Here is a 25,564-nt window from a genome sequence, read left to right as displayed (position 1 = left end):
CCCATTTCCTGATTAGGCATTTTATGTACTTTGTACAAGGTATGATCAAGGAAATCAAGCAAATATTTTTAATGGTGAAAATAAAGAAGTGACATTCTGGAATGGTTCAGCAAAGGACTTAGCCCTTTGTGATGTTTGAGGTGAAAGTCACTTACTTTCCTTGGTAGGCAGTAGAGCTTCATTAAATACATAAAAGAGATAAAAATTAGTCTTTGTTTATAATAACATTATGTCTCATAGCTGCTAAAGTCAAAGAAGTTATTGTAGTGAAATTAGTATAAACATGGTATAATCTAAATTAACATACATTCTGACAATTAACAGCTATGAAGGAAGCAATTGTCTTTTCTACACTAGGAACTAAAGCTGTTAGAGGCATAAAAAGTCCTTAATGCCTCAACTTTTTACTTTGGTCTTCACTATACAATGATTGGATGCTGGGCAAAGAACAGACAAGTATTGTCATTGTATATTCATTCTTATATCACTCATCTCATTGTTGATTCATTGCACAAGGGAGAGAAGATTATTTTCCTTTCAAAATTGCACTTCCCTAAATTCTGGTTAGCTTCTTTAATCTCTTAAAAGTATTAGTTGTGAAGTATGCATGTGCGATTCTCTGACATTGCCATATTTAAGCAATTGTAAGAGTTGTAGAGTTGCAGAACCAGCTGTTAGAATAGACACACTTCTTGATAGCTACAGTACTGCTTGTATGTTTTCAAAGGACATGGTGGTGATCATTTAAAACCAAAATGTTTCATGTATTTTGATATTTTGCAGATGACAAACTGAGTTTTAGTAATATTTCTGTTTGTTTGTTTTAATAGCTCTATACAAATTTCTTGATTATTTGTTACTTTTAAGCAAATATTTTCAGTGTGCAAATACATGGAAAAGAAAGCAGATATAGAGTTTTCTGTTAAACTGAATTTGAAAATCATAATGACAAGACTTGCTGAGAGAGAAGAAAGTACAGATTAGGGAGACCAATAAGCTACTTAAAGAGACAGATATGAGTTATGGCAAATTAATGACTGAACATAAATTACACCACTCATGTCATAATAAATTCTCCTTACTTTTTCCTCTGTACCCACCAGTGTTGATTGTGCCACATTGTCATTCTTGTTGTTCCTTCAAAGGCCATGTCATCTGTTTCTTTCTTTCTTGTCATCAGCATTCTTAATTCATACATAAATTTTTCTCCCAGGAAAAGACTATTATTCATTCTTGAATTTGACATATTTTGTTTGCTATATGCTAATCCTTAGTGATCAATAAAAGGAGTCCAGTAAGGACCTCAATTTTAATCTTTTGTTGTTGTTGTTTGTTTGTTTTGTTTGTTTGTTTGCTTTGTTATAGAGCAGAATAAGAAAAGAGAGTAATTTTTAAAACCATTGCTTGTCAGAAGTAGCTTGGTCTAGCATAAGAATCCTTTATACACATGATGTATTTTATTCACCACTAACGAAACTGCTCCTGAGTAACAGAGCCCTGAGAATCCCTGTCTCAGTCTGTACATTTACCTTTCACATAAAATAAAATGTGATTTTATTTGTATCATTCAATTTGTATGGTTTTATTTGTATCATGAGATTTATAGATGTGTCTGGAAGCTGCATTTTGGATCTACCTTAATCTTTGTGTTCTTGAGAGTAAGGGGGGAAGAAAAGAATTGAAAAGCTGAAACCTGTAAACAATAACTATGTGAAAATATATTTAAAAAAAAAAAAAAAAAAGCTGTCTATGCATCCCTTTCCACTTCTTATAGAATGGTGCAGGAACATCCAGAGGAGGTATAGGAGAAACACATTATCTCCCAAGTTTATGGGATTAGAATACTGCTTGGAAAGCCTTGGTATTTTTTAGGACTAAAATAACCTCTCCAATATTCTGGGTAAGTTCCTTGCCCACTCAACAATTTTACAAAAGGGATGACTATTTTTTTCTCATGTAATGAGAACCTTTATGAACACAAACAGAGGGATGCCACTGAGGATTTTCATGTAGCCAAAAGGCAATTTGTGAATATTCTGTGAAAAAATATATATATAATATTTTATTTCAATATGTGCTTGGTGCATTAAAAGAGTTAGATGAATTGTACTTTTAAAAATAAATGTACACTAGACATTCTTTACCTGAGAGATTCAAGGCTCTTTTTGCCTGTGTCAAATCAAGTTAAATTTTTCCTCCTCATTTCAAGTTTTTGTTCCTGTTTGTCTCTTTTCAAATATTTTCAAATATTTTATCTGTTGCTGGTTTTTCTGCTTCCATTTCACCCTTCCTCTTAACTCTCAGGTGAGTTGTGCTCTTGTTTTTACAAACACCCATAAGGAAGTCACAGCCTCCCAAATTCCAAATCTTTTCTGCATTTTTCAAATTAACTCTCCTTATTGGAGAGTTAATTTGGTTGTTCTATGAGAGACTTTCTAACACAACATATGGTGTAAAAATTAATTGTCTTCACTTTCATTGAAGAAGTTTAATTTGAACACTACCAGACCCAAACATGTAGGTTATGTAATAAATGACTGAGTCCCAAATAGGATTCCAATCAAAGTTTACAATTTATTAAACAAATAGAGATAAGCAAACAGCGCTGGGTGCGCTGGGAACCTCTGCTCCAACAAGATGCACACAAATTACGTCAGGCAGTTGGTTTTTATGCACCTAGGCTAATACATATTCATTACTACTTCTAGAAAAGGCAGGGTTGTTATAATTAGTTCCCGGAATCCAAACCCTCCCACTGGCACGTGTATATCAGTCTCCAGTGGTCCCTCTGGGGGTCTCTCGTGCTGAAGGCTCGTAGTCTTCCTCCCAGGCTTTTTCCTTGTCCTTCTCCTTTGTCCATCTTGGCCGGATGTCAGAGACTTGCACAGCATCCCATGCAAGCTTTGTCTTTTAGCCGTCCCTCAGCTTTCCCCTTCTCCTTAATCTCTCAGCCAGATATCAGAGACTTGCATAGTGTCCCATGCAACAGTCATAATAGTTAGTGGTTATTCTGAAACGTATTTGTTCTCTTATCCCCTAGCCCCAGGCCTCAATGTTAACCCTTCAAATCCCCTATTGACACGAATTGCTGGACCATTCCTTTGCAAGATACAAGAACTATATACATTAACCACTCTGTTTTTCTTAGACTTGTGGTTATACAAGGGTATGTAAGACAGAAGTTCACATTTCATCATATCATGTGGCCCTAGCATTGTTCCATATTGACAGGAATCAGATGAACACATTTCACAGTTAGAAACTATCGGTTATGTATTCCTGTGTAGTTTTTATCTATGACCTTACATCTGCAGATATAATTAATTGATCAGAGGTGGAAAAGTAGTAAAGCTGATTGGCCATGGTCCAGTGACATAACATGCTGAAAGTTCACAGCTACATAAATATCAGGATGAAGAAAGGAAGATTTTGAGTGCTTTTTGTTTGGTTGTTTGGTTGTTGTTGTTTTTTTGATAAGTTGTAGTCTCATTAGTCTCATCACCTTCATTAGGATGTCACTTATGTTTCATTTCAGTACTGCTCTTAATTGATTGTATCTCTTAATGGTCCAGGATGTTTATATACTTGTTAGAATTGAAAGCTATGATCCTATGACAATGACAGCCACAGAGATACATATGTTCAAAGATCAAATTCTAACAAGTTCTTCATTTTGTTTTTGCAAATGAATTTTTCTTGTTAGAACTTACTACCTTCAACATATACATTCTCATAAGCTTTATGTAAATTATTATTGTTATTGTTTCTTTTTCTTCTTGGTCTTTTATCATTATGGTCTTGCTGATACTAATTAAATCATTCACATAAACTGCAAGATAGTAGAAGAAATTCAGAATGATTCCTTCATTTTGTAGTATTGCAGCAGTTCTGCTAAGCAAGTGTTAATTTTGAGAAGTGTTCATATTTTTCTTTTGTAGATACTGAGATCAGAGCTTTCTTCTGGATAATTTTTGCAATGCTGTACATACTTTGTCTTCATTAGTAGTACTACAGATCAGCTCTGGTGTTAAGGTCAAGAATATCGGAAAATATATTTTTAAAAGATACATTTGCTGTTTTCCTGTTTGTTTATTTTAACAACATGTATTCTGGGGGGACTTAGGAAATAACATTAGTTGTGAAGGTTTTTGTTTATTTTTTTCCAAAATATGGAAGAACTAAAGGATAAGATTTAAAAGTTGAAAGGTTGGTACTTTGAGGCTGCATTGCCCAAAGCTTGCATAAAGTCATTTTAGTCGGCCAGCATCACCTCACTGTTATGTGACTAGAAAGGACAGAAGGAAATGAAGACAGAACCTCTTTACAAGCAATTTTTTTATTTTTTTTTCCCAAAATCTGAGATGGCCGCAGAGACCTGTTAGCTGAAACAGTCAACAGATATGTGATCAGACAAAGAAAGAGGGACGCTCAAACCTGTCTTTGTAAAATATTTTCCGCTGCCTTAGCCAGAATCAGAGCAGCTGGCGGTATATTCTGGCATGTCATTAATTCATATTTTTATTCTAGAAACCTAATTAACAAACATAATTTCAAATTTGTCATGAAATTAATATTCATACTTATTTGAGACTAGTCTGCCAAAATTTGAGAGAATATATTCAGTATATTTTGAGAGAATATTTAATATTTATATTTATATTTAATATATTTATATAAATTTTATTACTATTTATATATTTATATAAATATATATTAATATATTAATATATAATTATATTTAATAATATAATAATTTGAGATAAAATATTTCAGTATATCTAAATGTACCCCTACACCTTCTTGACAGCTTTCTGAATTGGCCAGGAGAGCAGTTTTTCTCTTATTTAGCTCATTTCTTTCATTTCCAAATGTGATATTTTTAGCTCATATAAAGACTTCTTTAATTCAACTTTAATTTTCAGAGGAAGTGGTAGGTATTTCTTTGGTGGCATTTTAATATACTAAGGACCCAGGAGAAGCTGTAAATCTAGTCTTTTAATCTCTTTTATAATGCTGATATTTTCTCCCAGCATTCATACAAAATGAATATTTTATATATTTTGTATTTATATTATACATTGTATATTGTATATTATATATGTTATATATATTATATTTATATTATATTTTATATTTCCAATTATGGTTTTCCACTCCAGCAAAAATTATAGAACTCTACCAAAGTGTGGATTTGTGGGTCTTCAGATACCTTAAAGAATAGCCATCTCATTTTTTTCATTTACTTCCATGCTACTGCTTTTAAGCTATTACAGAAACCTCTGGTTACATTTTGTGGTTATAAGACGCATTGATGACACACTTCCCTTCCTCACCCCCAAGTTAAATTTCTGAAAAATTCATTGCAATTTCAAGATCAGAACAGCATTATATTTATTAAATAATTATGAATTATATTATATTTTATTATGAATATTTATTATATAATTATAACCCAATATTTTACATAATATATTGTTATAGTTTTATAATAAAGTATAATTTTTGTTATAGATATAGATATCTATGTAATATAATGATATTACAATATAATTTCTATTTGTTATTATATATTTATTATAATATGATTTATTAAAGATGCCTAGATTTTTTATTTATCACATTTAACTTCATAAGATTAATTATTCTATAAAACGAGTTCTTTTAATCTCAAATATTCTATAATCCTAACCACTTCAAGAAAATAATATATCCTTGAATCTAAATTGTAAATTCAATATTGAGTAATTTAAAAGAGAGAGAGAAAAACCTCTTCATTTTTATCATTATTTGGATCTCAAAATAAATTCAGTCTTACACAGAAATAAGCTTAGTCTTAGACATAAAAGAGTGTTTTCAATTCTTCCCAGATTTTGTCTGCCTAGAGATGGAACAATAATATATATACATATATTTTTGATCAAAGAGTTATTGTTAAATAAGATTTCTTTCATGAAATTGCAATTTTTTATTAGTAATGTACAATGACCTGTAATTTTTTTAAGAATCACTAGTAAATGCGTGCTGTGTCAGAACTCTCAACTAGTATTCCAGTTCTCTAAAACTGAGGAGTGGACAGAGGGAAAAAGGTCAGAAAGTGGATCTTCTCCACTATCTCCAAGTGGATACATGTCTCTAGTTGCCTTTTTTTATCTAATTCTAGCCTATGAGCAATTATCTACAATTAATGTAGAAAAAAATGTCCATGAACAGGAAAATTTGTTGTTCATGGCTTCCTTATATTTTAGAAAAAGAGACCATTTATTTATTTATTTATTTATTTATTTATTTATTTATTTATTTTGATAAAGACAAACTCTTTTTTCGGAATAGAATCAGAACTGACTGCAAGGGTATGAAAGAGAAAATTGGAGAAAGAAAGAGAACTGGATATCGGGTTGTTAGTTTGTTTATGTTTGTTTGTTTGTTTTATTTTTTGATTGCTTGACAGTTAAGAGTTACTTATAATACCATGGTTGCTCTGGATTATAAAATAATTTTGGGGTACCATATCGCTAAAGGATAAGGTCATTACCAGGCATTACAACCACTTCTTATATGGGCATTAGTATTCTTCATGATGCAGTGATTAGTTTAATGAACATTATTTAAAATATCATTAGAATTATGTACAGTATATAAGAAGAAAGCACTGATGGGTAATACTGTAAATATTTAATTTAAGTGGCTTCCAGATGTGAGCAACTCTTTATGTTTACTCTTTCGGTTCCTTTTAGGAACTCTCATGTACATACAGGAAATATTAATAATAATACAAGAAAAAAAAAAAAAAAGAATAAGAAAAAACAGGGATTCTGCCTTTTATAGATGCATTTGCAGATGCATAAGTGAGAATGAAGCTCTACTTCCACACGGATGCAGCACCAGATTCACACATTATCTATATCTTCTGTTTACTGACATTGTATTTTCTTCCAAATAGCTGAAATATTTTGGGGTTTTATGCAGGCACTAAATATTACGTTCCTAGCAATAACTTTACTTGTTATCGCTTTTTAATAGGCTTTCTTTTAAACATTACCCTTTTGTTTGTCTTCAGCATAGCTTTTACTGGCTAGCTAGCATTTACTCAAAGGTGGGTGTTTGATTCCCTCGAGGCAATCCATCAAGATAGACAGATACAAAAATTACCAAAGAAACTGATTTAAACCATTTTAATTTCTTATTACATTCTCTGTTTTGTTCAACCTAAGAGTCTGTGAAGTAGAGCATTGTGTTGTCAGTCTATCTTAAAAATCAAAGTGAAAGGTGTCCTGAGTAACATCACATTTTTACATTTTTTTGTGATGACGATAGATGATATTTATCCTCTCAAATTTCTCTTTTTTTCCCCTGTTCAGTTATGTAGTAAAAATTTATGTTACAAACAGTAATTCAAATGATGAGATTTCCCCCCCCCCCCTTAATTGTATGGTTTTGTTTTATAATAGAAATATATGTTTTTGTTTAAGAATATAGCAGAGCTAACTGAGATTTTATATCCAAACATTAAAGGCCAAAGTATTTCATGAAAATGAATAGCAATATATTTTGTTATTTTGGTCTGTAAACAGTGCTAGCCATTTTGCTTTCATTGGTCTACATTACGTAAGTAATCAAACTGCTGATCTGTAATTTTACCTTAATACAACAGCCATTATTTTTAATCTGACTTTGGAAAATACTATAGAAGTACTAGACGTCTAAAGTAATTTGTTAGTATTCATTTGTTGGCTTGCAGTTTTTTGTGTCTCTATCAAGGCATTATATATCTTCGCACTAACAGAAAACAGCTTGCTTGTTTCTTCTCTGGAATTTGAATATTAAGGACTATTATGGGAAAAAGTGACAAAAAAATAAAATAATCTTCCCTGCTCTCTATAATTAATGAAATATATTTCAAAATATAACTCCACAGGTTGTGAAGATTAACAATATAGTTTTCAAAGCCAGAGATTCTTAAAAATAAAAAATAAATAAATAAATAAAAGGAACTATATTTATCTTGTGACTCTAGAAATTACTATTTCATAACTGTAATTATGAAAATTTATCCATGTTGCTAAAAATATTGCTTAGCAAGAAAACTTAAGAAAGCTGAATCCTAAAGTTTACATTTTTACCGTCACTGAATTTCCACTCCACCAACAGATACAGCTTTTGCAATGGGAATTTCTGTGTCTCAGCTGAGACAAGATACTCAGCTGAATGTTGTCTATATCCCTAGGAAAATGTTGCTCATATCCCTAGGAAAAACATCAGCTAGCCTCTATAACAGGAAACTCTCATCTGTAATCAGAGCATTACCCACAGAACATAAGTGTAATGTAAAGGGTTTGATCTTGATTGGCATGCTTAGGGTCAGGTAGTTTAATCCATTACCAAGTCTCTGCTAGTTGGTCGGTTTGTTTGTAACAATATACAACTTAAGGATGGAAGCATCAGTTCATCTTTATTTTGGAACCATGTTATAAGTGTAAACTATATATATTATTTTCTTTGCAAGATAAAATTTAAAAATTCATTGTCAAGCAAGATTTTGCTAAAGAACAGAAATGCTTTAGAAGACCAAAAGTTCTTCTGCTAAGAAATATAATTCAGTCTCTTACCAGCTATGTGAAACTAGTTGCTTTGTGATTTGATTGTGAAATTAGTTTGTTTGTTTTAAACTAATGTTATAATATGATATAATTTATGGAGACACTTTAATACATGTAGAATTTATTTGAAAGATGTATTTTCATCATCTAAGTTTGGCACCACGTGAAATAGATTACTAAGTTATTGATACTCATAGAGGAAATATCTTTGAATTCTAACTGGTTGATGGTGTTGGGAGAGCTATATATGGAGCTTATAGTGTTTAATCTCAATCCTATTTGAATTTGTGGAGAAAGATTCTTGACTCCATAGATTTTTGAGTTAAGCCCGTAGATTTGTGGGGATCAGATCTTGCATGTCTCAATGTTAATATTAGGAAATTTTTATTGAGGACCATCTTATGTATTTTGGACTAAAAGGATTAAGTGAATGTATACATGATCATGAATGTTATCTGCCAGTCTTTTAAAAAGGTTCGGTCTTTAAAAATTCACATGCGAAACAATGCTCAGAGAGTCTTTGTTTATTACAGGATATGAGAAAAGGAATTTGTTTCCTCTGTGGAATTTACCTGTGTGTCAACAGAGCCAAATGTGTAACATCTAACTTTTGAGCTTTAGTGTTTGGCAGCTATGACAAGTGCTTCATCAGACTAATACAATCTCAGGGACTGGAGAGTGCAGCAGTATTTTCTGACTCATTACTTTCTGGTATTAGTTTTGACAGTTAACAATTCCCTTGATGCTAACTGATCTCTCACATCCACAGCACAGATTATATCCATGTCATGATACTTACTGGTTTTGCCCCAAATATTTGTTTACACTTTGTGTTTTATAAGTTTATTTTTTATTCCAGCTTTGTTCTCTTAAAAATATATATATAATTAATAATAATAATCCCTTTAATATTAAGGATATCTTCTTAACTCCTTTTGCATTTTTTATTTCTATTTCTATTTTGTTCACTATGTAGATTTGGTGGATCTGGTAGATTTGCTCTGTTCATTTCATCACTGTTTTACAGTGTAACTGTGCTTGTGCATAACATTTCTTCGAGACAGGAATTTGAAAAGAAGGCACCCGCATTCCTCTGCAGATCAGAATATGGATCTGTCCATAATAACATGTCATAGAACATATACATGTTCTAGAAACCTTCAAACACAGAAGAGTTAATAGCAGGATGACCAGTATGTAAACTGAGTGGAGTCTTTCTGGGCACCACAGTCCCAATTCTCTCTTATATTAGATTATAGATATTCATTGATCCTGCCAGCTTTCCCAGAAGTTCTGTCGTAAGGCTGTACTGTCAAAATGGTAGTACATGGAATGGGTGGTGCAGAGGAAACACAAAATAAAGATCAAGTTTGATTAGAACTTAACATTTTTGGAAATATTGAATGGAAGGTGAGCAAATATCCCCAAAAGTTTATATTAAATGATGTCATCTTACTTTTCTTCTCAGTGTCTTTCCTCTAATCTTTCAGTTCAGTTCAGTTAATATTTACAGAAGCTGAACTTTTCAAGGCTCCTATTAAGCAAACTACAAGGGAGCAAATCTGCTAAATTTTATCTGTTGAAAGTAAAGCACATCAATAAATATTGCTAGTCTATTGCTGTGCCAATTTCTTCCAGAATCCTGTGGAATAGTACTGGGACCAAATAGAAACCCATTTTATTCTATGTGAGAGTGAAAATTTATGGTATATTTTGACTTAAAAACAAACAAGCAAATACACCATACAAAGAACAACAATGCAGCGTCTGACCAAAGGTCCATCTAGCCCAGTATCCTGCTCTTCCTGACAGTGGTCAAAAGCAGATAAGCTGGAAATTCTAAGAAAAAAGCAAGCATAGCATAAACTGATATTTCCTTAGAATACTCTCCTAGTCTCCCAAAAGTTTGTATTCAGAGATTACTCAAGCCACAGTTAGTGTTCTTCTTTCTAACGTCTATTAATGTATTTTTCTCCACTAAAGTCATTTGGATTTCCAATTTAGGAGTTCTGTCAGCTTTTGTTGATGCAGTTTGAAGGTAATAGTAGTAGAGTAGCAAATATTTCTGTCCCTGAACAGTTTACAATCTATCATACTAGTATACTAATCCAACATTGATTTCAGTTTTTATCACTATGTCAGGCTCTAAATTCTGGCAGCCAATATTTCTGATTCATAATTCCTACTCTATTTAGCTGCAGCTGTGGGACTGTAACATCTATTATATCCAACAGGAATCATTGGCCACAGTCTTGAGTTGAATAAATAAAGAATTTGTCAACTCTACTATTGGGAGGGTTTTAATCCTCAAGACAGGAGAAGAGATTTAGGATGAAGTACTGACCTTTCTGAAGGAAGTGAAAATTCTATCGCTAATTTCAGTTACATTTCCTTTCCATCCATAACTGTATACAAATAGAATGAGAACTTGAAGATGTGAAGATATTTGCTGCAAAACTTCTTGGTTTATGTGTTGAGAAAGAGAGAAATAAAAGAACAACTGAAAAGGTATTTGAGACAGTACCAAACCAAAGGATTTTGGCAGGGAAAATGTTGCATCTTGAAAAATGATATAGCAGGATCTGATTATGTGTCTAGTTAGAATTATAACTCTTATGTCAAACATAAAACAACAACATATACAGCAACATTTTACAGGATATCTCAACTACAAATTTACAAGTCTTCTGGATGGAAAGCTACCATTACACCTTTCAAATCCATGATAAAAAAAAAAAAAAAAAAAAAAGTATTAGGAGGTATTAGGCAATGTTTCAGCTACTTTGCTACTTTTCTCTGCTTTGAGAGAATGCAAGAATGCCAGGGTAAAACATACAGGCAAACCAAGAACACTCATTAATTTTTCATAATAATCAGAAAGCTTACATTCTTTAGCTGATGATTGTGATGACTGCTAATTTTTATGTTAACTGTAAACACAGATATTGTAAGCAGTTCTAAAGAGTGCAAGCTTCTAAGCCACAGATTTTTATTTTATTTTCTTTACCATTTCATCTCCTACAGAGCTGGCTGTGGGCTATACGGAATTGATAGTATGCCAGACCTGCGCAGAAAGAAATCTTTTCCAATTGTTCGAGATGTGGTAAGTTGCTTCTGACAGCATGAAAGTGTTGAAAGTGTTCATTAGTCAGTTGTTTGGATCTTTCTTTTAACTAGTATTGTAGTTACAGAATCACAGAATCATCTAGGTTGGAAGGGACCTCCAAGATCACTTAGTCCAACCTCTGACCTAACACTAACAAGTCCTCCACTAAACCGTAACACTAAGCTCTAAATCTAAATGTCTTTTAAAGACCTCCAGAGATGGCGACTCCACCACCCTGAGCCTAACAACCCTTTCCATAAAGTTCTTCCTAATATCCAACCTAAACATCCCCTGGTGCAACTTAAGCCCATTCCCCCTCGTCCTGTCACCAGGTACGTGGGAGAACAGACCAACCCCCACCTCACTACAGGCTCCTTTAAGGTACCTGTAGAGAGCAATAAGGTCGCCCCTGAGCCTCCTCTTCTCCAGGCTGAACAAGTCCAGCTCCCTCAGACTCTCCTCATAAGACTTGTTCTCCAGACCCCTCGCCAGCTTCATTGCCCTTCTCTGTACTCGCTGAAGCACCTCGATGTCCTTCTTGTAGCGAGGGGCCCAAAACTGAACACAGTACTCGAGGTGCAGCCTCACCAGAGCCAAGTAATTGTACATGTGAATGATAATTTGTCTACAATTAATTATTTTATGGGAGGAAAAAGTATCTCAATAGAATGGTTTGTGACCAGTAAAAGCCAATGATACCGTTTTTATAATACACCGGGTAAATCTGAATATCTCAATGAATATTTAGATATTATTTGTGAAATCAGATAATGTGCACGTTGAACTAGCTTATGAAAACAGGGGTTCTTGAGTGCTTGGGATACTGACTGAATTGATTTATCATGATACCGGAAGAGGAAAAAATGTTTTTAGAAAAATAACATTGACTTCAATATGCATGTTTCCAAGATTTTAACATACTTTCACTACAAAGTGTGATATTTTAGCAGTCATGGGTAATAACAATTTGGGCAAATAAATTTCAGAATTTGAAAGGAATGGAAGTTCCTTTGAGATTTATTCTGACTTCCACTATAAGTGAGATTAAGTAGAATCTCAAAAGTAAAACTAAATATTAAAATTTAAATGCAGAAGTCATAATTCAATAAAATACATGTTTAGTCTCTGGTGGTAGCGAGCCCCAATACCAGTTTCTCTCTGAAGAGTGAGTCAAGGGGAGTCAGCCCAAGTAAATTAATATAGTTGTCTTCAAAAGATCAGCCTTAACCAAGTTATTACTTAGTGTCTTCTTGGCCACTCTGCTCGGTTACTATATCATGATATATATGACACTATAAATGCATCACAACTAGAAAACATAACAGCAGTTTTAGGTTAGAATTCCTTCTAAAATAAATTGAAAGTTGCAATTTTTAATGTAGTAGAGCCTGCAGTCATTAAAACAAACTTTTTGACAGCAGCCAATCTATGGTACATTGTATTACACAGGTATAATTTACAGCCATATTGTTATTCATTTACACATAATATATAGAATTTTGCTTTATTCTTAATCATTGGAGTTATTTACAGATAGATGTTTCTTAGTATAAGCTAAAACCATCAGAATCCTAACAATCCCTTTCTTTAAAAAACATGATACATTATCAGAATGAAACAAAAAAGAACATTCACTTTCTGAAAGGATAGAATAAAACTTGCATTTTATTATTCAAATATGTCAAAGGTAATGATTACCACATTTGTATCCAGTCATTTAGGGATAACTCCTCATGAAATAATTCTAGCTTTAACAAGTAGGAATTAAAGTTTTAAAATTGAAATTTATTCTGGAATTTAATCATTATAAATATATAGCTTGACTCTTAACAATAACTTTTTAACTGTATGCTTTTTTAAATAGTAACTTATATTACGTCTCAGTTCTGCAGCCGTAAATCTAAAACAATTTTACCAAGATATGAGGAATTTATTTCAGACTTATGGTGTAGGTCCCCATCATCTTTGAAATATTATTTGTATATGAAGGCTTGTGCATTCTAAGCAATCTCCTTTGAGCTCTGAGCTTTTATTAGATTGATTCAAAAATACCTCATTTAAATCAGAAATTTAATTCTCAAGTCCTTCTAGGATCCGATAGACTGAAAATGATGTTTTTTATGTTTACTTATATGGCTGTTTCACAAACAGAAATACTACTAGTTGAAATGATTGCTAGTTTCTTTTGACAGTGTTTGATATCTTTTTAATAAATCTGACAAATTATTAACATTCTCTCTTTCATATTGCGGCTGGATTTTTCAGGCTATGGTAAGTGCTTTTCTATTGCTTAATGTTCTAAAATGTTTATTATAAGCCTCAGGTATTTAATGAATGTCCCAATTTATGCTGGCCTTTCATTGCAAAACAGAAACTATTTTATGACCAAGAATTTAATCCTAAATTAAGTTATGGATTCTGTAAACGTCTTGTCCTTCATATCATATATGCCAAAATCATTAGGGAAAAAAAATGTAAAAAACTTATGTATTCCAAATATTCTTCTTTCTAATGATGAAAAAAAGATTGTTTAGGACTCAATCGTGATGCTTCCCATATGGAATTGAACAACCTTAGAAGATACCTAGATAATGAGGGGTTGGAATTGTTCCCTGCTTTGAATAATCATTTCAATCAGCTTGAATTATTTGATCTCTGTTGCAAGAGATAGTTTTCCCAAAGCAATTGAAGCCTCCTATGTACTATGGTGTCATCTTACCTGATAACTAATCAATGACACATGGAAATATTTTCTCTTTCCATTGATTTTAGTGTCTGTAAAGGGTCCCTCCTTTTATTCCCAATCACTTTGTACTTCCATTTCTCTGCATTAGTTTGCATGTTTTCAGCATGTTACCTCAGTTTTATCAAAATAATATACAATTTCTTAAGATGGTATCTTTGACTCCCTTTTGTTTCCATAACTTCATATTTTGGAAAATCCAATTTTCATTTAAAATGAACACTAAGAAATATTAAGACCTAACATTTTACTTAAAGTATCTATTCCAAATGACATATTGTTGAGTAGGCAGTGACTCCCACTAAGTCTTAGGACTACCCAGTGTCCTGATATTACTGGCTAATATTTTACAAAACTGTAACTGCTTGCCTAGTTATTTGTGTACTCCTTAAATATTAACAAGATTATGTTGTGACATTTCCTTAATATTGTCATGTTATGTATCCTGTGATGTCCTTTTGTGCCCCAGAGTAGTGCAAAAATATTTTTTTTTATGATAACATTAGCAGCCTTATCAGTTTTCCCTCTCCTAATATACTAAATTCTACTTTCCTTGTGTATTATTGGATTGAGTCATTAGAAGAGGATAAGGCAGTCAAAATCCATCTACAGCAACAGTTCTCTTTATTGAATTCACAAGTTTCACTACGGGTCACTGTTAGTTCTAGTAAAATATACATTATAAGATGGAAAGATGATGAAAGTAGTCATTCAGGCAGGTTAGAATAACAATACAGAGAGCTAAAATTTACCTGCATTTAATAGTGAACCGGGAGAAAAATAAATAAATAAAATAAATGAATAAATAGTGCCCTTGCTAATGTAATCACTGACTTCTATTTAATAAATAAATAAATAAATAAATCTCAGTTCAACCAGACAGAGGAATAATAACTGTAGTGGAAGTTATATGAACCAACTAATGATTACCATATAGGGGTGTGGTCTCTCCAGTCATAGACAAAGGTAGCTAACTCTATTCTTCCATCTCATTATGCTTTAATCTTTGCTTCTAATGTCATTTCAAATGTTTTGAAAACTAGAAAATTCCTGGTTTCTTTTGATTTAAAGGTGACTTTATAGAGTTTAATCACTGTAATCAGGCAAATATCTTTTTCTGATTATTCATGAATGCATTTTTACTTGGCTCTATCATTTGATCATAACAGCACAAGAATTTATGAATCTTGGTTGCTGTTGAACACACCAGAAGAAAATGCCCATGTCAGCTAAAATTATAATCCACTGATACTTTTATTTATGTAAATGTCTCCACAGCAGAAGCTAAAGCAGAAGCAGAGACTAAAACTCAATTAAAGTAGTTTATGCTCTTTTAAGATTGAAGGCACTCGTGTAAATTGTAACTGCAGAATTCTTGGAGTTTGTATATTTCCAGAATGCTTATTTGATACAAATTAAATATTTTAACTATTTGCAATAAACCTGGTGTTTGCAGAACATTTTCTTAACTAATTAATTTTAATAGTCAACATGAATTAAATATTTTAATATCCATAATATCAATTTAATATATGAATAATAAAAATAACAGTTGTAAATCTATGAGTTTCTTGGTGTTGTTTTTTTTTTTTTTTCCTTTTAATTCTACTGGATGGCAATCATAAGAATATAATTATATTCTGTTATTTTCATGCTTATGATGTGTTCCAGGAATTAAAAATTAGTTGTAGGCACATTAGGAAGGTTTTGATGAACTTGTTTATCTTTATTGCTTTTCATGCCATTTCTGACTAATGTTAATATTCAGAATGATATGACAGGATGGACAAGGCATGCTCTTGTGTCTGTGCTATGGAAACAAATATGAAGGAAATGTTATTACAGTGCTGACCGGTAATCATTTTGTAGTTCAGCTGAGTTGCCATTTCCTTTATAAATATTTTTCTGGGCCTAATAGCACAGTTGTGTTGAACATTTTAGGATTAGACATCATTTTTTTTTAATAGCGAAATTATGGAAAATGGGGTAAGTAATTCCCTGGGTGGCAAACAATACCTTGTTTCCCTTCAAGTGATTTTTTTTCCTCCCCCTCCAGCCCTACACAGCACCAGAGTAGAAATCCATTTCTATATACTGAAGACTAGATCCTTAAAGTGACAAATTACCTATATTTGTTCTAACAGAAATAGTTTTGAAATAGTGCAGCTTTTAAATGTAGAAAATTAATTTTTTATCAGGATCTCCTCCAGTGAAAAACTTTTTAATTACCTTTTAAAAATAATAGTATTTATAAAGCAGTAACAAATATTATTAAAAAAATATATAAAAAAATGTGAAGGAAAAGATGATCCACAAAACTGAAACTGTCGTAAAACAGGGGAATGAGTATTGCATGCCACAGTCAGCATTCATGAACAATTGTAGAATGCTAGCTTATCTGATTCTTACTGCCTTCCACTTTAGCTGCTCAAAACACAGCTTTCTTTTATTTCATTGTAACAGGTGGCTTGTTTTTCACCCACAAAATTTTTCACTTAATTGTAGCTTGAATTTAATCCTTTTGTGATTATGCTTACAATTTCATTGATTTTGCTAGAATGATTTCTAATTATATTAATTTATTTATTTAAGCTGTCAAGGCAAATTTGGAGGTAATAGATGGGATAGTGTAGTTACAAGTTATTAGGGGGTATAAAAGGACTTGAGAACAAAGGACAGTAAGCTATTTTAAATCCTATGTCAGGGATTTGGAAGAACATTTAAAAATTAGATAGGTTATGTTCTGCTTTATCACTCCATATTTATTTTTTTATAACCTTGTGGCAATACGTTCCTGATGCAGTAATATGTACAGAGAGGCCTTTTACACTCTTCGGCTCAAATTCCCATATAATAATAGACATGAGATAGTATCTAAATGTCAATTTGTTAGGGTAAGCAACTATAAACTGCTGGACAATTTTTGTCTCCTGTTAAAGGAAAGCAATGTTTCTCACCCTGTTCTGATGCTCCGGCAATCTGGACCTCCTCCCTGCAGGCTTCAAATGGCTAGCTGCAATTACCTTTCATCCTTGCTAATACTTAGGAGAAATAAAATAATAAAATAAAAAAGAGAGTAGGGGAAAATGTTTTCTTGCTACATTCATAACCAGTCACCTTGTTTTTCATAAATGAGTCTAGCAGTATCTTTCCACTCCTCCTTGAAATGTACTCTCTCCTTCTTGCTTCATCTTTAAGAAAAGACATTGATCTGTTTATTCAATGCTTCAAGCTGTTGAATTATTACCAGCTACAGTATTTCAGAACAGAAACATTTTATTTATGTGTTTTCTCTTGAAGATGCAGTTTATTCTGACAGTAATACATAAATGGAGACAGTCCAGTAAATTTAATCTATAATGGCTGTTAACTTCATTGGTTTCTCACAAATCCCTCTAGATATCACTTTCTTCTATTGTGTCCCAAAATGATAAAACAGTTTATGAAGAACAGCCTAATTATCTGTTTCCTATTAGTCTTTGCTATTGCAGATAGGACACTGTACTGTGATTTTAGACACATTTCTGATTAAAGAGCAAAATGGCAAATTATGTGATTCCAGGCATAAACCTTGGAGACGTGTGTCTCAAGGACACATGGCAAAGTCAAAATTGTTTCCCTACTTTGCTTTTTCTCACCAGAAATAGTATCTGTTCATTGACTTATACCAGTAGCATGTAACTGTAGTTCTCCTGCAGACTCCTGTGCATTGACTCATAGATTGCTGGAGGACAGAACATGGTATCATTCACTACCCTACAATCAAGGTTAATGTTCTTATCCTCCTTGTACTCCTGTCCTGATAAATAGTCCACACATGCTGTATGGCTTGGAATGTCTTGGGCTGTGTTTTTTAGAATTAAAAGGATCAAACCACTTTCTAAGTATAACAGACATGAAGATTAGAGGTCAAAACTATAAAAGTAATATACTGCATGTAAATGGCTACTTTCCAAGACTTTGAGATATATGCTTCAAGAGGGATCAGAAGATAAGTGTATTTAATATGAATATTTTTAACCTATAGTTCTACTGATTATGAAAATTTACTTTTCTTCTTGATGTTCTTATTTTGCTTACCATTTATCACTTTGATATGTGGTTCCAGTAGCATACAGTTTTGTCACAGAAAGCTTGAAAAAGCAAAAGCAAAAAGCAAAAGCTGGGTTCTCTTCCATTTTACTTTACCACTCACTGGCATAAAACAATGGGATTTTCCATATTTACAGAAATCAAAGCAATTCATGGTTACAGAGAAGCAAACAAAAATCTTTAATCCCTAATAATGGGAATCAGAAAATAATCAGGTAAACTGATAGCAATTTAATGTCATAGGCTTGGGAAACTGTTGAGAGTTTAAAAGAAGAAAGGGGGTTCTTTGCATCCCACATTAACTGTAATGGACAATGACAAATCAAATCAAATCATTCTGTTCCAAGGATGAGTTTTTACCCTGTAATTGGTTTCACAAGATTACTAATTTTATGTTTGTCTGCAAGTTTATTAGTTATTACAGGAAACATTGAAAATTAAATTGGTGTGCTCTCAGGAGAAAGTAAAAAATTAAAAGTAAAATGAACAACCTTAATATCTGTAAATACAAAAATCTATTTAAATTATGTCATTGTTTATGATTATTAAGTGGGAAGAAATTGGAATTCTCATTCCATCAAAAGACTAATGACTCAGCTCCTCTGCTGATATGAGCCCAAATTGATTCTGACCCAATACGTATTTACCAAAGTTGTGATTATAATATGTAAAATGTCATTGAAACTTTTGCTGTAATAGCTGTGTGATGGTGGACTACAGAGACCCAGTTTCACAGCAAGGTGAAAATATATCCTCACAACAAAGGCAACAACAGATTTAATGGTCAGTGGGTGGTGGTGGCACAACTGATCAACCTTACGCTGCTAGACTGTGAGGGCAGCAATGTATGACAAAGAAGCTGGTTTAGGGAATAACAGATACAGTACAAGTATAAAGACATACTTGGAATGACTTGGAGAAGGGGGAAGGATTTGTGAGCCCAATTTTGCAGGTAAAATATAGGAATATTTGCTTATTATTTTTATGGTTAATATTTGGTAAATTGGAATAAATTTTAACTTATTTCTGTCAGACAACAGGGATTACTGATAGCAAAAGTGATATTCAGAGATATTATTTGGGAAGAACTTGTTTCCCTAGAGTCTTTTAACTTTTAATCATTATACCCTCTAATTAATTCTCAGGGACCCATTTAAATTAGATATATATGGCAGATAGGAAGAGATAATTTCCTTGTTTCTTGTACATTAAAAACTACTTTATTTTGAGTCCTTTTGTATGTACTGTGCTACAGCAAATGACAGAATCACAGAATTGTCTGGGTTGGAAGAGACCTCAAGATCATCGAGTCCAACCTCTGACCTAACACTAACAGTCCTCCACTAAACCATATCCCTAAGCTCTACATCTAAATGTCTTTTAAAGACCTCCAGGGATGGTGACTCCACCACTTCCCTGGGCAGCCCATTCCAATGTCTAACAACCCTTAGATTGGATGTCTAACAACATCCAACCTAAACCTCCCCTGGCGCAACTTAAGCCCATTCCCCCTCGTCCTGTCACCAGGCACGTGGGAGAACAGACCAACCCCCACCTCGCTACAGCCTCCTTTAAGGTATCTGTAGAGAGCAATAAGGTCGCCCCTGAGCCTCCTTTTCTCCAGGCTGAACAAGCCCAGCTCCCTCAGCCGCTCCTCGTAGGACTTGTTCTCCAGGCCCCTCACCAGCTTCGTCGCCCTTCTCTGGACTCTCTCAAGCACCTCGATGTCCTTCTTGTAGCAAGGGGCCCAAAACTGAACACAGTACTCGAGGTGCGGCCTCACCAGAGCCGAGTACAGGGGGACAATCACTTCCCTAGCCCTGCTGGCCACACTGCTTCTTATATGAATGAATATTAAGTGTCTTTGAGGAAAAAACTTTTAGGCTTCCTAAAGACTTTTTCATTTAAGGCAAGTAGCATTTTATACATATTTGCACTTCAAAAAATGCTCAGTGAATTAAAAAAAATATCAGGACCAACAACTTGAACTGTAAGACTGCTGCAAAATGATCTCCCATGTTGCTGCAGGCACAGAGAGCTTCCAAATTAGGGCAGGATGCCTATCTTTTTACCATGTGAATTTGGTTGGCGAAGCAGAAAACCGGTGACAGCCTGTGATTTAAAAAACTGAGTCACAAACCCTGAATAACAGATTTTATATTAGAAATGGCAGCTCAGCTAGACGCTGCTGATAGAAACAGTAATGATGATGGAAAGTTTGCCTCCATTATGTGTTGAAAACTTAAAAGTTGTGTGCTGAAAACATTAAATGAAAGTTTTTGTAACTTCTGCTGTTACACTTTAATCCAATTAGATTAGCATAATATAGTACATCTTACCTTACATCAGATTCAACAATTTGAATTAGTAGTATAATTTTTAACAGTTTTTCATTTGCTTTAAACAGACACTTGCAGCTCGAAAATCTGGTATTTCCATGGCCATGCTCATCCGGACCTCCATAGACAATGAAGAAATGGTAAGTGTTTTCAATGGGAGGTTTAATTCATTTAAATAATTGAGAAATCTTTGTTTAAGGTGTTTTAGAAATTTTCTTCATTAGACAAACCAAACGGAATAAAGCCAAGTGCATAAGCATTTCTTTCATTGTGCGTAAACTTCCAGGGACTTTAATGGTACAAAGCTGCACTAAGGGAGGTTCAGACTTGATATCAGAAAAAAATTCTTTACCATGAGGGTGGTCAAACACTGGAAAAGGCTTCCTAGCAAGGTAATTGATACCCCATGCCTGTCAGTCAGTGTTCAAGAGGTATTTGGATAATGCCCTCAAATAACATGCTCTTCTAGTTAGCCCTGGAGTGTGGTTGATAGTTGAACTAGATGATCTTTGAAGGTCCCTTGCATTTGAACTATTCCATTCTATTAAGTAGAATTTTCTGCCTGATCCACAGTGACAAGACTGGTTTGTCATTATCTTCTGCAAATGCAGCCAGGTGCTATGCTATTTGAATTTTTCCTTCTCCAACTGCTGTTCAGAACTTCACGTGAATCATAAATTTTGATCCTTAAAACTAACGCTAACTGCAAAAGTTTGCATGGAAATTCACAATTTCAAATGACCAGGCTATAAAATGGCAGATAAATGTTGCGTCTCTAGAAAAAAAATTAATTTATGAGGAAAAAAATGGCTTTAGCTGACTGTCTATTAATATCATTAATACCACTAGAAAAATAAATCTTCTTGTGGTTATGGAGACTTCTCTGAAAAGATAGCTTAGTGCCAAAGGCAAGTAAAAATGACAAATGGAATATCAAGAATTTATAGAAATATATATGAAAACACTGGCATTCATTATGCTACTGCATTAACTCATTATATACTCAGCCTTGAGGCAGACTAGCTCAGAAAATTTGAACAATGTCAAGAATATATAAATAAATAATGAAAGGCATAAAATCACTCCAATGCAAGAAAGACATAAACAAATAAGGTCTGTTCTACATGGTGAATGATGTGGTGAAAATGTATATGGAAAAATTATTCACTATTTCTCCTAACACAGAAGCTAGCAGTAACCCAATGAAGCAGCAGGTGTAAAACAAAGAAAAAGAAAGCAGTCTTTGCACAACCTGTTACATTTTCATCACCACAGGATTAAGGAGGATCATAAAAGTGTTAAGAAGTCTGAGAACACAATAATTCTATTGTTATTTAAACTCCAGCTGTTTTCTCCAGACTTGTTTTTGAATGTCATTTTGTCCTTATCCTGCAATCCACCCCACACTGGAATCTGAAGGCTGATTTACTCCAAAGTTGTCTTCTGTTGACTTGCGTCTGTGACAGCAAGAAGAGACTATGCAAGAAAACCTTGTTTTCCAAAATATTTATGTGTGGAGACCTTTAGTTTTAAACTGTCTTTCATCATGTTTTACCGATCTGTTTTCAACAGCCATTTCTCTATTACACCATCAATTAGAATGAGAGGACTCTGCAAGGAGGCTTGTGGAGATGTTTTTAGTTGTTTGTTGTTGTTGTTGTTTTGTTTTTTTTTTGTTTTTCTTTTTTCAGTTCTCATAGATGACTGAGACACGTTTTGGTTTTGTAGATATAACTTCTACTAATTATATATGTGATCTTCGATGAAGAGAATTTTAATTCATACAAGAATTGACAAGGATAATCTTATGAAAAAATCCTGTTCTTATAGCTCGTAAAATCTGAATGTTGTGGTTTTCCCTTATTGATTTCACTTACATTTTGCAAAAGAAAGTTACTTTAAACAAAAATGAATCAGGTGCTATTTAGTTCAGTAAGATTTAAATTGTGATGCAAGCAGATTTATAAGGCTGAACTCAGCATGTTGAAAAAGAAGCATTAATTTGAATGTATAAAATATTTTGTGTCCCTCAAATTTTCCCTTTGGTTTTCCTCATATTTCTTGTGCAAACATTCAAGAATATGTGCAAAAATTCTAGAATATATCCAACATTGGGGAGAAAAAAAAAAAAAAAAAAAAGAATGTTGACTTTCTTGTATGGTAGTTAAGGTCCATAGAAGAAAGGAAAAGCAGAATGTTGACAGTCATTCTGGGAAATAAAACCCACAGCACAGGTGTACACACATCTATCACTCCTCTCTGATTTGTTGTGAACTTTTTTGTGCTTATATGGTAATCATAAAGGAACAATTTGGTAATGCTCATGGATGGATTGATGAGATAGGAAACAGCTGTTGTTTGAAATGATCTTTCAGCATTTATTTTGTTCTGCAATCTTAAAATAGCAAGAAAGGTTGACAAAGAACAACTATGGAATCTTAAGAGACATTGTAAGACTGAGGGAAAATTCTAGAGAACAGACTTATGTCATGCAATTGGTACTAAATAACATTTTTCAGCTATGTTATAGCTCATACAAAAATATCTGGTTTTAGTGAGTAGACCCTAAACTATTGTGCATTACTGAAAAATGTCTACTAAGCAAACAAAATTCCACTCATAAATATTACTGTCTTTTGTGACAACAAATTCAGGTTCAACAATTATATGTCTGCCTTCATTTAAGGACTACCAGTTTGGGACTTTGGATAACTAAGGGTGCAAATAATTTATGGAGTTGGTACTAATTGCTAGAAAATGCAGGATAAGAAAGAATAATATGGACTGCACCACTGAGTTTAAGAAGTACTATTCAGGAAAAGAGGAAGAAATATCAGTGGGACACTTGATGTAAACATTTATCCACTGATTGTTTTTGATGAAAAGCTAATGAACTATGATCCAGGAGAAACTAAAAGGTAAAAATGTGCCAAAATTATTTTTATGCCATTGTACTCTAATCTCAATTTAATCCAGACCACATGAAGAAATGAGTACTAGAAATAGATTATTCTTAGAAATCTTTAAACAAAAGCATTCAGTGGAAAGTCAGACAACAAAAATAATTTAGAAATATAAAAGTTAATTTGATGAGGAAAATATAATTTTTACTTCAAACAACAGATGAATAAGAGAAACCTGTCTCATGCCAGCCCTTGTTAAATGTACTAAAGTAAGAAGAGCAAGTGAGTGCTCTTTCTAGGATAGATACAACGACAACAGTTCAGGTGGTAAAACTGACTTGCAACATTTAAAACAATGAAAAGCAATACTTTTCTACTTAGTCTGCAAGTGGCCAGTAGAACGTAATACCCTGAGGCATCACCAAAAGAAAAAGTAGGGCAAGATATGAAAACCAAAAGAAGAGAGACTTTCAGGGATAAAACAACTCTTCAGAGACTGTCCACAAAACCAGATGAAATAATAGTCACTGATGAAAGTTAAGAAAGAGAATACCCTTTGGGCAAGTTATTCCTCTAGTTAAGGGTTTTCTGCTTCTTGCTTTTTACTTTTTACTTTCCCTCAACTTTTTCTGGAGGGAATATTAGTGAATCTGGTAGTAGCAGGTTATTTGACTGGTTAAATTAGTTATAGAAATGCCTTCAGTATGGAAAATACTTGAACTAATGCTTTTTATTAAAAATTTCAATGGCACTTACTCAAAAAAATAAATTATGAGGATAAAATACTGTGAGCTTTGCCACTCAACACTTCTATCCTTCTGGCATATCATGTTCATCACCCCGTTTTTCTGTACATGTATGTTCTCAACTCTGATCCAAGGATGTTTTAAGCACTGTCGAAGTATTAACTTCAGTGAAGCTTAAGCATATGCTTTCTCTTCAGCATCCATTTAATTTCTTTGCCGAGCAAAGATGTAGAGCTGCAACTTTGTGAAAATAATATATAGCTGACATTGAAAAAGTATCTGAAGTAATATATGAGAGATATAAACTTCAGTTGGAAGGATAGGCAGATAAATAAATAACCCTCCTATATGTTAACAATATTAAATATTGCCATGCATATAATAGATACTTTTAAGTGAAGCAGAGTACTAGCAAAGAAAGCTTATTAACAGTAAAATAAATACAATTCTCCTTTAAAAATGTGTTTTGTTTTATTAACAAGACAGCAGCCTAGAAAGGGAAAGATCATATTCAGCAGCAAAACTGATATTTAGATTGTGTCTTTCTGAAAACTTCATTTATTCTAGGATGTATATTACAAGGCCTATTGAGCTGTGCCATTTCATTACTTACTGCTCTTTCAGAAGCAGATAAAAGTTACTGGCAGAATACTCAAATGATTTATAGCTTATGAAAAATCTGTGAGGCTGAATTAGGGTGAAAAGGTGAGATTTATACTGATGCTACTAGAGTTCAGGAGTGTAAGAGTCATTTGCAAAGAAATATTCAAAGACCTGGTGGTTTCTGCTTTCTAAGAAACACAGTTCCTCAACAAGCAGCATAAATTCACTTTCAGTTATTTTGGAAGTTTTCTTTTTGATCTCCATAGCTAGTAAGCTGTCTTATGAGGAGCAGGGGGCCAAAATATGTACAAAGACAAACTTTTCTGTGTTATGTGGTTGTGACTAGCCCACTCCTTCTTAAACTTCCAAATTAAACCAAAATAGACCTCCCTTTCTTTAAGGAGAGTTACTAGGTAGCTGAGCTTTTAGAAAAGA

General features: G+C 33.2%; 1 protein-coding gene across 4 annotated transcripts in view; it reads left to right on the top strand.

The window, feature by feature from the left end:
• UNC13C (unc-13 homolog C) overlaps positions 1-25,564 on the top strand; it is a 157,866-nt gene that overhangs the window by 26,158 nt on the left and 106,144 nt on the right. For all 4 annotated transcript variants that reach the window (XM_068695262.1, XM_068695261.1, XM_068695260.1 and 1 more), the window contains exons 4-5: positions 11,622-11,700; positions 20,946-21,017. In XM_068695262.1, coding sequence (XP_068551363.1) covers positions 11,622-11,700; positions 20,946-21,017 — 151 coding nt within the window. The remainder of the gene's footprint in view (positions 1-11,621; positions 11,701-20,945; positions 21,018-25,564) is intronic.

The sequence above is a fragment of the Anas acuta genome, chromosome 12 (genome assembly GCF_963932015.1).
Source record: "Anas acuta chromosome 12, bAnaAcu1.1, whole genome shotgun sequence".
In the NCBI taxonomy this organism is placed as follows: Eukaryota; Metazoa; Chordata; class Aves; order Anseriformes; family Anatidae; genus Anas; species Anas acuta.
This window is presented reverse-complemented; position numbering and strand designations above follow the sequence as displayed.